Consider the following 12,119-nt stretch of genomic DNA (forward strand, 5'->3'; position numbering starts at 1 on the left):
CATTGTCTTGAATTACTTCCATTCCAAGAAAGTAGTTCAACAATCCAAGATCCACCATCTCGAATTCTTTCTTCATGTTCTCCTTGAATGTGTTGATGCTCTGAATGTTGCTTCCTGTGATGATTATATCATCCACATATAGACTCACGATCAACACATCTCCTCCTTGCTTCATGATGTATAAAGCCGCATCATTCATACTCCTCTCAAAACCGTTTTGAAGAAAGTATGAATCTATCCTTCCATACCATGCCCTTGGGGCTTGCTTTAAACCATATAAAGCTTTGTGTAGCCTTAACACCTTGTGTTCCTTCCCGTGTGTCACATACCCAGGCGGTTGTGTGACATACACTTCTTCCTTGAGGTCGCCATTGAGAAAGGCTGACTTCACATCCATCTGATACAATTGCCACTTCATCTGAGCCGCATAGGCAAGTATGGCTCGTATTGTATCATGTCTTGAGACAGGAGCAAACGTCTCAAGGTAGTCAACACCATACTCTTGAGAGAACCCTCTTGCAACTAGCCGCGCCTTGTGCTTGATGTGATTGCCGTTTGCATCGGTCTTGATCTTGTAGATCCACTTCACACTTATCACATTCTTCTTCTTTGGCTTGTCCACTAGTTCCCACGTCTTGTTCTTCTCAATCATGGCTATCTCCTCATTCATTGCTTCTCTCCATTCCTTGGTACCACACGCTTCATCATAAGTGTATGGTTCTTCATTTGCATGAAGACAAGCTTCTATAGCTTGAGCCGCTTCATCAAGCTCTACTCTCGGTGCCCTTTCCATGATATCAACCATGGACTTGAACTTCCTTGGTGCCTCAGAAGTTTCTTCATCTCCACTACTAGTATCATGATCATCATTTTGAAAAGAAATAGGGCTGAAAGTACCTCCAAATTGTTCCTCAGGACTGGATGCACCTTCGGTTTGTTCCTCAGGACTGGATGCACCTTCGGTTTGATCCTCAGGACTGGATGCACCTTCGGTTTGATCCTCAGGCGAGTGAGAGTCTTCCATAGACAACTCCAATGTCTTCCTCACTTCTTCTTGCCTTTTCCAATCCCACTTCTTTCCTTCTTCAAACTCGACATCTCTTGATACTTCAATCTTCTCATTCTCCAAAATGAGAACTCTATAGCCTTTGGATTGGTTGCTATATCCAACAAAGACTCCACGCTTTGCCTTGACGTCTAGCTTCCTCCTCTTTTGATTTGGGATATGTATGTAGCATATGCTACCAAACATTCTCATGTGTGACACATCTGGCTTGTGTCCACACCACTTCTCTATAGGAGTGACATCTTCTTCTATTGCCTTTGATGGCAGACGGTTTTGAAGATATGAGGCAGTGTATACCGCTTCTGCCCATAACTTGAGCGGTAAGTCTTGTTCTGCCAACATAGATCTAGCCATCTCCACCAAGGTCCTATTCATGCGCTCCGCTGCACCATTTTGTTGCGGTGAATAAGGCAAGGTGACTTGCTTATTGATTCCTTCTTCTTCACAGAACCGGTTGAATTCTCGTGAAGTGAACTCACCACCTCCATCTGATCTCAGTGTCTTGATGGTACAATCCGACTGCTTCTCCACCATTGCTTTGAACTTCTTGAACAGTGAGAATGTCTCTGACTTTTGCTTCATGAAGTATACCCAACACATGTGAGTATGATCATCCAAGAATAGCAAAAAATATCGGCTTCCATCAACAGACTGGTGCTGCATCGGCCCACATACATCCGTATGTACAATCTCAAGCTTCTCTCTTGTCTTAGTTTGAGATTCCTTTGGGAAGCTTTTGCGTGATTGCTTTCCAAGTCTACACGCCTCACATGCTTCCTTCTTGACTTTAAACTTTGGTAATCCCTTTACCAAGTCTTTGTCTTGCATTTGTTGCAACCTTTTGTCGCCTACATGACCAAGTCTCTTGTGCCATGTCTCCATCTTTCCTTGCTCACTAGCGCTCAAGGCCTCTTCTACCTGAGCCGAACTCATCCTGATTCGATAGCTTTTGTGAGTCATTGGGATATCCATTATCCTCCTTCCTTTTGCATCATCTATGATGCATCTCTTCTCTTGGAAACTCACCCGGTATCCGCTTGAAACAATTTGTGGAACACTCAACAAATTTTTCGCCAAACCCGGAACCAAGAATACATTTCTGATGGTCTTCTTGCCACCTTTGGTCATGACGGTAATGTCTCCTTTACCGGCTGTCATGACTGTGCTTCCATTTCCAATCTTTATTGGAACCTTGATACTCCTATCAAGCTTTGAGAAGTAACTCTCCTCCTTTGTCATATGATTAGTTGCTCCACTGTCTACTAACCAGACATCTTCCATCACTGTTGTTGCTGCTTCGCTCGCACTGAACAACATGTGATCTTCATTTGAATCTTCTTCGAGACTCAGATGTGCCTTCTCTTTCTTCTTTGAGTAGCACTGATTTGCAAAGTGGCCTAACTTGCCACAATTGTAACACTCCTTGTTACTTCTGTGATCCTTCTTTGGATCTTCCTTCTTCTGTTTCCTCCAACACTCGCTCTCATTGTGGTTGTTTCTCTTGCAGAAACCGCACCACTTCTTGCCTCCTTGGCGCTTTGAGTTGTCTTGTGTAACACCAGAATTTTTGTGTTTAACACGAGCATCGAATGCTCCTTCACTGGTGCTTTCTTCTCTTGCAGCCAGCCTTGCTTCATGAGCCTTCAAGATCCCGATCAACTCTGTCATCTTTGTTGAAGTCAAATCGCTTGTTTGCTCCAACACACTGACTATGCTATCGAACTTGGCTGGGAGAGAGATGAGTATCTTCTGTATGAGTTGAACATCTGACTTCTGTTCACCATGATAAGTTAATTGATTTGCCAATTCAACTATCTTATCTGTGAAGACCTTAATGTCTTCATTCTCATACATCTTCAGATTCTCATACTCCCTTCGCAATGTTTGAAGTTTAATCAAACGAACTTGAGGAGAGCCTTCATACTCCTCCTTCAATGCATCCCACGCCTCTTTGGATGTTGATGCTGCTGCAATCCGTGAGAATATATGATCCGATACAGCAGTTTGCAAGATTTGCAAAGCCAATGTATCGTTCATCATCGCTTCTTCTCTAAGCGATCTTGCCCTTGCTGTTTCAGGGGTTTCATCCACTTGTGCTGGTGGGGCTGCTACGCCTTCTTCAACCACAGACCATAACTTCCTGGTCTTGAGAATGGTTGTCATTTTGATGCTCCAGAAGTCGTACTTCTCTCCATCAAATATGGGGATTACTTGATTCTTCATTGTTTCGAATGATTTCGAAATCGTATGACAAAATCCTCTAGCCTCCTTTTCTCCACGCCAAGTGTTTCTCTTACTAGTGCTTTTTCCTTTGTCCTCTCAAACCTGGCTCTGATACCATGTTAATCTTTTACCAACCGCTTGTGTTACACAATGATCACAGTGTGTTACACACGAGTTCGAGAGAAAGAATAAGATAGACGTTTCAGACTTATAAACTTTTCTGAAAATACTTTTGTATTATTGAGATTCGGTTATGTGTTTACAACAGATGATTGATCTTTATATAGAGATCGAATCAATACAAGTATAAGAGACACAACTCTTTATACTAAAGGACACAACTTGAAGAGTTACAACTCTTTGTGTAATAACATAAATAACTAACTTATGTAAATGTATCAAGGAGAGATTAGATTATAGTTTAACAATTATAAAAATATTTTGGTTGGAAATTTCGCTCAGGGTATTTGAAAATATTTTTATCAATTTATAGTGTTATAAATTAATAAAGTATTCAATTTCTAACATAATTTTACTTGAGTTTCGTACCTTCCCATATCAAATAATTTAAATGTAATCTGGAAATCAAGATGAACCAAACTGCATATAAATGATTTTTCTGCAAATTGTTTTTCTCTTCAAAGAATAAAACTAAAAGAAGTAACTAAACTTTTTAAACTTTTTAAACTTTTTAGTGTTGGCTGTATTGAATGAAATCATATATAATTCCTCTCTAATCAAACATCTCATTCTCAGTTTTCACATAGTATTAACAATAACATCGAAAAGCATATATACATAACTAAATGGAACAAAATAACATATTAACTTTATATTTCATCCCAAAACAATCAAATAATATGTCATCAAGCAAACAATTATGCACATCAAAACTGCAAAGATTCTGTTTTGAAACTTATTAAAATGATTTTTCAATGATTTCTGGAGGTCCATAATTTTTTTCTTTCTAATTTTTTAAAGCTTGAGTTTAGTGACGAAAACAAAGTTCTGCAAATTTCTTTTTTTTTACTGTTGTTTTTTTTTTGCTTATTTTTTTGATTACTATTGTTGCTCTTACTTTGATGAAATCTGCAAAAACAAAATCGCGAATAAATCTCTCTTCTCTTCTCTTCTCTTCTTCTAAATTTTGTCTATAATTTTTTTTTGATAAACCTTTAACATTATTCATGTAACAACTTTGTTCCTTGCCAACACAAACATCGAAAGGACATTCGGCATACTAATAAATACTCAATTAAAATAAAATCAAACCAAAATAGTGCTTTAAAATTATATTACTACACATCTTAGCGCAAATTGAGTTGCTCTTCTTGACTGCAGATCATAAATTATGTGTAGATAGGCACTTCCTGATTTAGAACCTCATCCTTATCCTTCTCAAATTCATCCAACACATCATCACCAACAAAAGACGGTTTATAAGCTCTGCTTGAGAAGGAACCACAAAGGTTTCCTTTGCGGCAGATGTCAAAAATCTGTCCACCATTTGCTCTGCTTCACTCTCTGACTCCTCACTTTCTTCATCTCTCGATCACTTTTCAAGATTTTATACAGAAGTACACAAAGGTAAGGAACTAAAACAGCCAAAAGCTACTACTGGTTGGAAAGAGAAGATGATGAAAAAACAGTATAGTTCAACTGAGACTTGCAGAAAGAAAAACCTTTTTATCTTGAGCCTGTGGGGTGGGTGCACGCGTCTTCTTTGATGCCTTTTTGGATTCTGTGTTTTTGGAGCCTGTCATCTGCATAACATACCCCAAAAGGAGTTGAACAAAAAAATAAAAAGACAAAGTCTAGATGTAAAAAACTCAAAAGTAAACCTTCTTCCAGGAGCCTGATGCAAACATGGCAACATCGAATGTTGTCTTATGTGCTGGATTTCCAGCAACATCATCATCAAACTTCTGTAGACAAATCACAGTAAAATAATAAATTTTTGTCACAAAGATTTCAGAGGAAGAGAAGAAAGACCCATTATGAAAAAATAAGATACCTCAGTTTCTGTAATGGTGTTTCTAGCAGGTGAGGCATATTCTCTTACAGGCTCTATTTTATTATCTTCTATATGCCAGCCATATCATTGTCACTATTTTATTATCTTCTATAAAAATTATCTGAATCCTTTCTAGACTCTTTTGGAGCTTCCACTTTAGCGGTTGCACCAAACACTCTTCTACCACTAACATTAACGGCTTTTTTAGAGTTTTCTCCATCAGAATTTTCCCACTCTTCATATACTCCTTACGTGCACGTTTAGCTTCTTCATTAGCTTCCTCGTTTTTCTTTTTTTATAGCACGGGCCTAACCCAAACAAAAAAAATATAAGACAAAAAGAAACATAAAATGAAGAAAACCAAAATCGTTATGAGAAATCAAAAGGCAAATATTACCATGAAAGGTAATGACATAAGAACAACATTGGGCAGTTCATCATCTTCCAAAGCTTTCAACGTCTTCTCCTTCGCTTTTGCTATCAATCTAGAAGGAGTGTCCTCATCTGAACTATCTCTCAACTCTTCCTCATCGTCCCTCACATCACTGCTACTTCCATCTCTCATGGAGTTCATCTTTCTGGATAAGTTAGCATTCATTTGAAGCTGTTTGGCTATAGCTGCCTTAGTTCCATCGTATTTCACATTCAGTCCACGGCTTAGCATGCGCTTCGCCCATTTTCCTGTGTTTTTGTGCTTTAACGTCACACGTTCCTGCACAAGCATAAATAAGACAACATTTTACCTTTAAGCTAATGTCTTGATGAAAATAATGTGAAGTGAAGAGGAAGTTTCAGACTCACCTCTACTCGTTTAGCCTCTTGTCTCATAGCCTCCTCTTTAGCCATTTCCGGGTCTATTAATGCTCCCAGTGAAGAGTTCTTCAGGTCTTTGTTTTTGAGGCGATGATAAGTCTTAGACTTAATCTTCTTGATTCGTTTGCTTTTTAGCTCATGATGGAAGAGCAGACTCTGCGTTATAAATTTAGTCACACAACAAAAATAATCAACAAAAAATACCGAAAATAACTAACTCGCCTCAGTTAGATGCAGTCTTTCTCTCATCTCAAATGGTGTGGAAGAAGTATCTATTACTTGCCTTGGTGAACTCGTGATTGTTGCTTTCGTTGTCGCCAATGCTTCTTAACTTGACCGGCTAGCTTCTCTGAAATATATGTACTGGTAAACTCCATGTATTAGTTTCTGATCTGTATACGTATAGACCCCAAAGTCCACAATTTTATGGTAATGTACTTATTTCTAGCCTTTTCTTTCTCTGCAATAGTTAGCTACCTACACAACACAACCTAAAGTTTTCAATCAAAACTATGAGATTTTGCAATGATCGGATCAAATTAGGTGATCAATTACTTTTTTTTTACCTGAGAACCGCCGTGGCCGGTACGAAGAAATGAGCGGTTGATTGCGGACTGAAACGATCATCTTTCAATGAATTCGTTGGAGATTGAAGGAAACTGGGTATCGTGGAGACATCATCTTCCATCTCCGGTCGTCTTCCACACCGTACAAAGGTACCCTCTTGAACTCAAACAGACTCCTGCTTATCGTCTTCTTCTCAACCATCGATCTCTCGTCGGAGCGTTGATCTCTTCTCCGGTAGCGGTATCAGCGACTATCTCCGTTGATAATTCATCGCTGTAACTATGCAAATCTGTAGAATACCTTCCTTGATTACGTATGAAGAGGCTGCGCTCGATTTAATGCTAAGGCGTTACAAAAAGTTAATCGCAGATGGCTTCATCGAGGAAAGGGTATTGAGTTTCGTTTTCTCAATCAAACAGGATACTGAGCCCGGAGGAAAAATACGTTAGAAGCCCAGATAGAAGAACAAAAAAGCTTGTTTTTGAGTTGCCACGTGGCATCAAAAGCCCCTATCTTCCTGCTGATGTGGAGGGCTAAGGTGAGAGAAAACTCTCCTTTATATATATAGATAGATACAGGGATTATACATTTAAGAGATAAACAAATATATTAATCTATTATGCCAATTTGTGTAAAATATCTATACTTAAAATTATAAAAAGCCTGTTTTATTTTTAAAGTTGAGATTATACATTTAAGAACTAAACAAATTAATATATGTGATATATTTAAGAATTAAACAAACAACGGATTTGAAGTCTAATATGTGTAAACACAATTTTACTAATAACAAATAAATTACAATACAATTTATAAAAATAAAACCATATTTGATAATAAACTATTCAAACACATACTTTCACTAATTAGAATTACAATTTATAAAAATAAAACCATATTAGAAAATAGACTATTGAAACACATCCTCATCTAATTAGAAATAATATTAAAATTGAAAAATGACATTTTAATAGGTAAAATACCCATCATTTGAAATGGCGGGTCAGTATCTAGTTGGTATATTAAAAACAAACATAAGGTTGTGAACTTGTGATAGATACAAAATAAATTAAACCAATGATTAAAATAGCTGGAAAGAAAGAAGAAGAGAGAATCATAAGCCCGACAATGCATTTTTCTCTGGTGAGTTGCAAACAACCGATGGCCCATTAACATATGATTACAAAATCCCAAATAATATCAAGGCCCATGGCCAACCCAGTCATACATACATCTAAAAGAAAAGGTCCATTATACATACGGACCGAAATATAAACGTAGCCTCTCGATGCTCTTCAAAGGAGAGAGAGGACTCAGACTAGGAAAATGACCAAAGGAATCGGATAAAGAGAGTGTGTCAGGGCTTGACCAGTGTAGCCCGGTGGGCACACAGAGAAAGGACGGCTCTGAACCAGTAGACACGTCTTCACACACACACACTTCTCACATGTCTCTCTCTCTCAAAAATGTTTGTTGTGTGTTTTGGGGTGAAGATTTGCATGCTTCTGCTTCTTATCCATTCCTATTCTCCGTATCCATTATCTTTATCCGACAAGCTTGGCTTGATTCTGTCTCTTCACAAAAACGAATCTCTTTCTGTCTCTTTTGACCGTTTTAGTAGCATCCTATTTACAATTGTAACCCTCTTCTTGCGTTTGGGACAGAACAGCTGTCATCAGATTCTCTCGCTTTACCCTAAACATCCACCATTTGTCCTGTCCCGCGCAAGAGCATGTTCAGTCAGTATTCATACAATTATTGTGTCTTCATAATAACAAGTAAAACTGATGACCAAGTTAGTTTCATAATAATAATCTTGTGCTAATTTAATTTACCTTGAATTTTATGATAAAATCCAGTTGCCGACAAAAAAAAATCCAGTTTTAAAATGTTCTCCTACATGCATGTATAACTACATATATATTAAGGCACTCAATCAGCACTTATGCCTGGTAAGCTGTCTTATTTCGAATTTGGTTATACGTGCGACCCATGTGACAAAGTAATGGATAGAGAGATTAGAGAGAATTGTCTGTGGTTTATACATAGAGTTTTCTTATACATATGCTAATTTTTTTCAAAATAGAAAATCTTGAAAGAAGAGCCACCACCTACGTATCATGAGAATAAAGAGAGAGAGAGAGAGAGAGAGGAGAAAAGAACAGAGCTTCTCTTTCTCTCTCTATGTTCACAATAAACCCAACACAACTCTGTCACAAAGCTTCACACTCTCTTCTCCTCCCTCCCCACCTTCCATCTCTCCCTTGTCCATAAAAGGAACCTCACTCTCTCAGAAAGTTCCAACCTTTTAAACACACACCTCCAAAGCTAGCTTACAAATTGTTTTTTTTTTCTTTTTCAAACTTTCGTTTTCCCTCTATCTTCTTCAACATGCCTTCTGATGTCAACGAGTCGCGTCGATTAACTAAGATACCTCACGGAGGAGCTGCGGCGGATCAGCAAGACCAGCTTCCTTGTCCTCGCTGTGAATCAACCAACACCAAGTTCTGTTACTACAACAACTACAACTTCTCCCAGCCTCGCCATTTCTGCAAAGCTTGTCGTCGTTACTGGACTCACGGTGGTACTCTCCGTGACATTCCCGTCGGCGGCGTTTCCCGTAAAAGCTCCAAACGCTCTCGAACTTGCTCCTCCGTCGCTGTTTCCGCCGCCGTCGGAAGCCGGGAGTTCCCCTTACAAGCGACGCCTGTTCTCTTCCCTCCTCCGTCATCTAACAACGGTGATGTTACGGCGGCGAAGGGAAGCGCGTCGTCGGCCTACGGAGGTTTCACCTCTCTGCTCAGCTACAACGCCGCCGCAAGCAGAAATGGGCCTGGTGGCGGGTTTAATGGGCTGGAAGGGTTTGGACTTGGGCTTGGTCACGGGTCGTATTTCGACAACGTCAGGTTTGGACAAGGGATAACGGTCTGGCCGTTTTCGAGTAGCGCTACTGATGCTACGTCAGCTGTTACAAGCCACGTGGGTCCAATACCGGCGACGTGGCAGTTCGAAGGACCAGAGAGCAAAGTGGGGTTCGTGTCTGGAGACTACTAATAAGCGTGAGAGACCATATTATCTATATACCTGCTTCTTGTTCCTGGTTTCAATGTCTCTTTTAGTTTCTACTCTTTTAGCTTTCTATTTAGTTATCTTAAAAGTAGTGTTATCTGGTTACTTAGTTAGTTGTGAACGAAACTACAAACTCTAATGTTAATCCCAACTTTGGAAAACAGCAGTCTACTTTTTTTTTAAAGAAATGCATTGTCTGTGTTTATATCACTTCCACAACATTATCTATCAACAACTTCAGAGGCATGTGTATAATAGTCGTAATGTTTATATACAGAGGATGATTGGACCAAGTAACATCAAGTGTATCCGTATATGTACTAATTAAGTTTTTGAGGGGATGATGTTGAATCAACTGAGCATCGATGGATGGCCACCACTGTGGAGCATCCTCTTGAAAATATCCATCCCAAAGGTTGAGTCTGATGAGCTGAAACAAAAAGAAAGTTGGATTTGAATCAAGACTTCAACTCATCTATGTCCTTAAGGATCGTTGCACCTAATAAACACAGTCTTTAAGTAATTAAGTGTCCATTTTCTTGTACATGATAAGCCGTAAGTAAAAAAAAAATTAACTTAAAAAAAAAAACAGTTTGGTGTGTGAATAAGTAGAGATTAATGTACCTTGGCATAGTGATCTCAAAAGGGCAGTAGATTACACCGTCGTTGATTGGAGGAACGTGGTCCTTTTTCTCATTCACGAATTTTATGATTTGAAACAAGACTTCTTGAAGGGATTGCTCAAGCAGTGTCCTGCGGGAACTTCTTTCCTCATTCGCCTCTACAGTCGTTGGATTAAACAGAACATCTCAATCTACTAAACCCAACTATTCTAAGAAAATAAAAGTGTAATGATTTTTTAGGATATGAAAGGAGAAAATTCATAAAAATAATCTTACCTCCAGTGTCCATAACTAGTTTGGAGTGGTGGGAAGGGGATTTAGTCTGGTGAAGAACATTGAGATTGACGTACCATTGTTCCCAATAGGAACGTTGTTTGTTATTGAACCAAGACGGTTGTTTGCTTTTGACTTCATAAAAGGATACACATATCTTGGCCATGACAAAAGAAAAATAAAGGAAGAGATTAATGAGAAAAGATTAGAGCAATACATAAAGAACACTAGCCTATTTGCTACCAAAACGTTGAATCCTTGGGTGAGCAGGTATGAAACAAAAGTACTAGGATGGAAGTCTAAGAGTGGTGAATGAAAATGGAGATGGAGAAAAGAAAATACCGGACTTCTCTTGTTGGGGTGTTTATCAATCCAGCTTATGAAGTGCTCTATCGTCTCATCAATCTTCTTTTCCACCTCTATTTCACCACATTGTACCTGTGACACACGGGGGAAAAGGAAAAAAAAACCCCAAAAAATATCAAAATCAAAGCATAGTTACATAAGGTAAACTCGTAACTTCTCTTAATTAAGTATAACAAAGCCATGAAGGAGAACAAAAGATATTGAATACTTACATAAGTGATCTCAAAGAGCTCCAAATCAATATCTTTAGGGCGGATAAGACCGAGTGCACGGTGAAAGACAATAGTATGTAAAATGCCTGCCATCAATATATTGAACCCTTGTCATAATCAAAGAGTTGCATGAAGAGGAAGAACATAGAATTGACAAAGACAAAGTCTACGGTCGCAAATGAAGCAAACCTACTTCCTACCAAACACAAGAGAAGGCTGCAAGAAACTTACAGCGTAGAACCTCGCGTATCTCGAAGGATTCCACTTCCTGCGAGGGAACAAAAAAAAAAAAAAAAGAGCATCAAAAACAGATACAAATCCAGAAGCAGAAACACGACGACTCGATTTTACCAGTTCCTTCAGCTGACAAACTTCGCAATTCATAATTCACCCAATAGATTTCGACAAGGAAGAAGCCGTAGTTGATTTTCCGATGGAAGCAACTGCTACCTTCTGACTTGGGCAAAACCACCTCCACAAGAAAACAGTTTAGTTCAAACTTCAAAGCCTTGTCTGTGTTACTACAATATTCTTCTGGGTATAGATCTCTCCTATTGGGCTTAATCCGGCCCATTGTCTGTCAACGTCTCTTTCATTAGAAAACAAGTTAGAATCAATCTCATAAATGAATCTCACCACATCTACCCTTGTTCAGAAAATGTTTATGCGGCAACTTAGACGATTTATATAAGATTATCGACTAGACAAAATAATCAGGATCTAAACAGAGGTCTAAATTATGAATTTACTGTATATATTTTTTATATTTATATTTTATATTTTAATTCTAAATTTAACTATAAAATTATTTTTGTGAATTACCAAAACTAAATATAGAAAACAAAAATAGACAAATTTATGAAATCACACTAAGTTTTACAAATTTAGATTAA

The 12,119-nt window shown here is 38.4% G+C and overlaps 2 protein-coding genes and 1 pseudogene across 3 annotated transcripts; 1 reads left to right on the plus strand and 2 right to left on the minus strand.

Annotated features, from left to right (window-relative positions):
- Nucleotides 1-4,310: 4,310 nt before the first annotated feature.
- LOC103850197 lies at nucleotides 4,311-6,884 on the minus strand (annotated as a pseudogene).
- A 795-nt stretch (nucleotides 6,885-7,679) lies between these two features.
- On the plus strand, nucleotides 7,680-9,915 carry LOC103829551 (dof zinc finger protein DOF5.8). The gene has a single exon (XM_009105219.3). It carries the CDS (start codon nucleotides 9,075-9,077, stop codon nucleotides 9,735-9,737), a length of 663 nt encoding a protein of 220 aa, XP_009103467.1. The 5' UTR covers nucleotides 7,680-9,074; the 3' UTR covers nucleotides 9,738-9,915.
- A 29-nt stretch (nucleotides 9,916-9,944) lies between these two features.
- On the minus strand, nucleotides 9,945-12,098 carry LOC103829550 (autophagy-related protein 101). Of its 2 annotated transcripts, none has more exons than XM_009105217.3 (7): nucleotides 11,578-12,098; nucleotides 11,458-11,494; nucleotides 11,227-11,312; nucleotides 10,991-11,086; nucleotides 10,652-10,805; nucleotides 10,377-10,533; nucleotides 9,945-10,182 (listed from the first exon to the last, which is right to left on the minus strand). In XM_009105217.3, the coding sequence occupies exons 1-7, from the start codon at nucleotides 11,608-11,610 to the stop codon at nucleotides 10,104-10,106; spliced, it is 642 nt and encodes a 213-aa protein (XP_009103465.1). In that variant the 5' UTR covers nucleotides 11,611-12,098; the 3' UTR covers nucleotides 9,945-10,103. The 2 variants fall into 2 exon arrangements, with proteins under 2 accessions (XP_009103465.1, XP_033130128.1); XM_033274237.1 differs by having other exon boundaries at nucleotides 9,952-10,251.
- Nucleotides 12,099-12,119: the final 21 nt, after the last annotated feature.

This window comes from Brassica rapa, chromosome A07, assembly GCF_000309985.2.
Source record: "Brassica rapa cultivar Chiifu-401-42 chromosome A07, CAAS_Brap_v3.01, whole genome shotgun sequence".
Lineage (NCBI taxonomy): Eukaryota > Viridiplantae > Streptophyta > Magnoliopsida > Brassicales > Brassicaceae > Brassica > Brassica rapa.

What these genes read in the sequence shown, in the direction of transcription:
- LOC103829550 (XM_009105217.3), bottom strand. Translation starts at nt 11,610, where the DNA reads ATGAATTGCGAAGTTTGTCAGCTGAAGGAACTG. An exon ending in ACTAGTTATGGACACTGGAG is followed by an intron (nt 10,534 to 10,651) that starts GTAAGATTATTT and finishes CAACGACTGTAG; the next exon opens with AGGCGAATGAGGAAAGAAGT. An exon ending in TTTGAGATCACTATGCCAAG is followed by an intron (nt 10,183 to 10,376) that starts GTACATTAATCT and finishes TTTTTGTTTCAG; the next exon opens with CTCATCAGACTCAACCTTTG.
- LOC103829551 (XM_009105219.3), top strand. Translation starts at nt 9,075, where the DNA reads ATGCCTTCTGATGTCAACGAGTCGCGTCGATTAACTAAGATACCTCAC.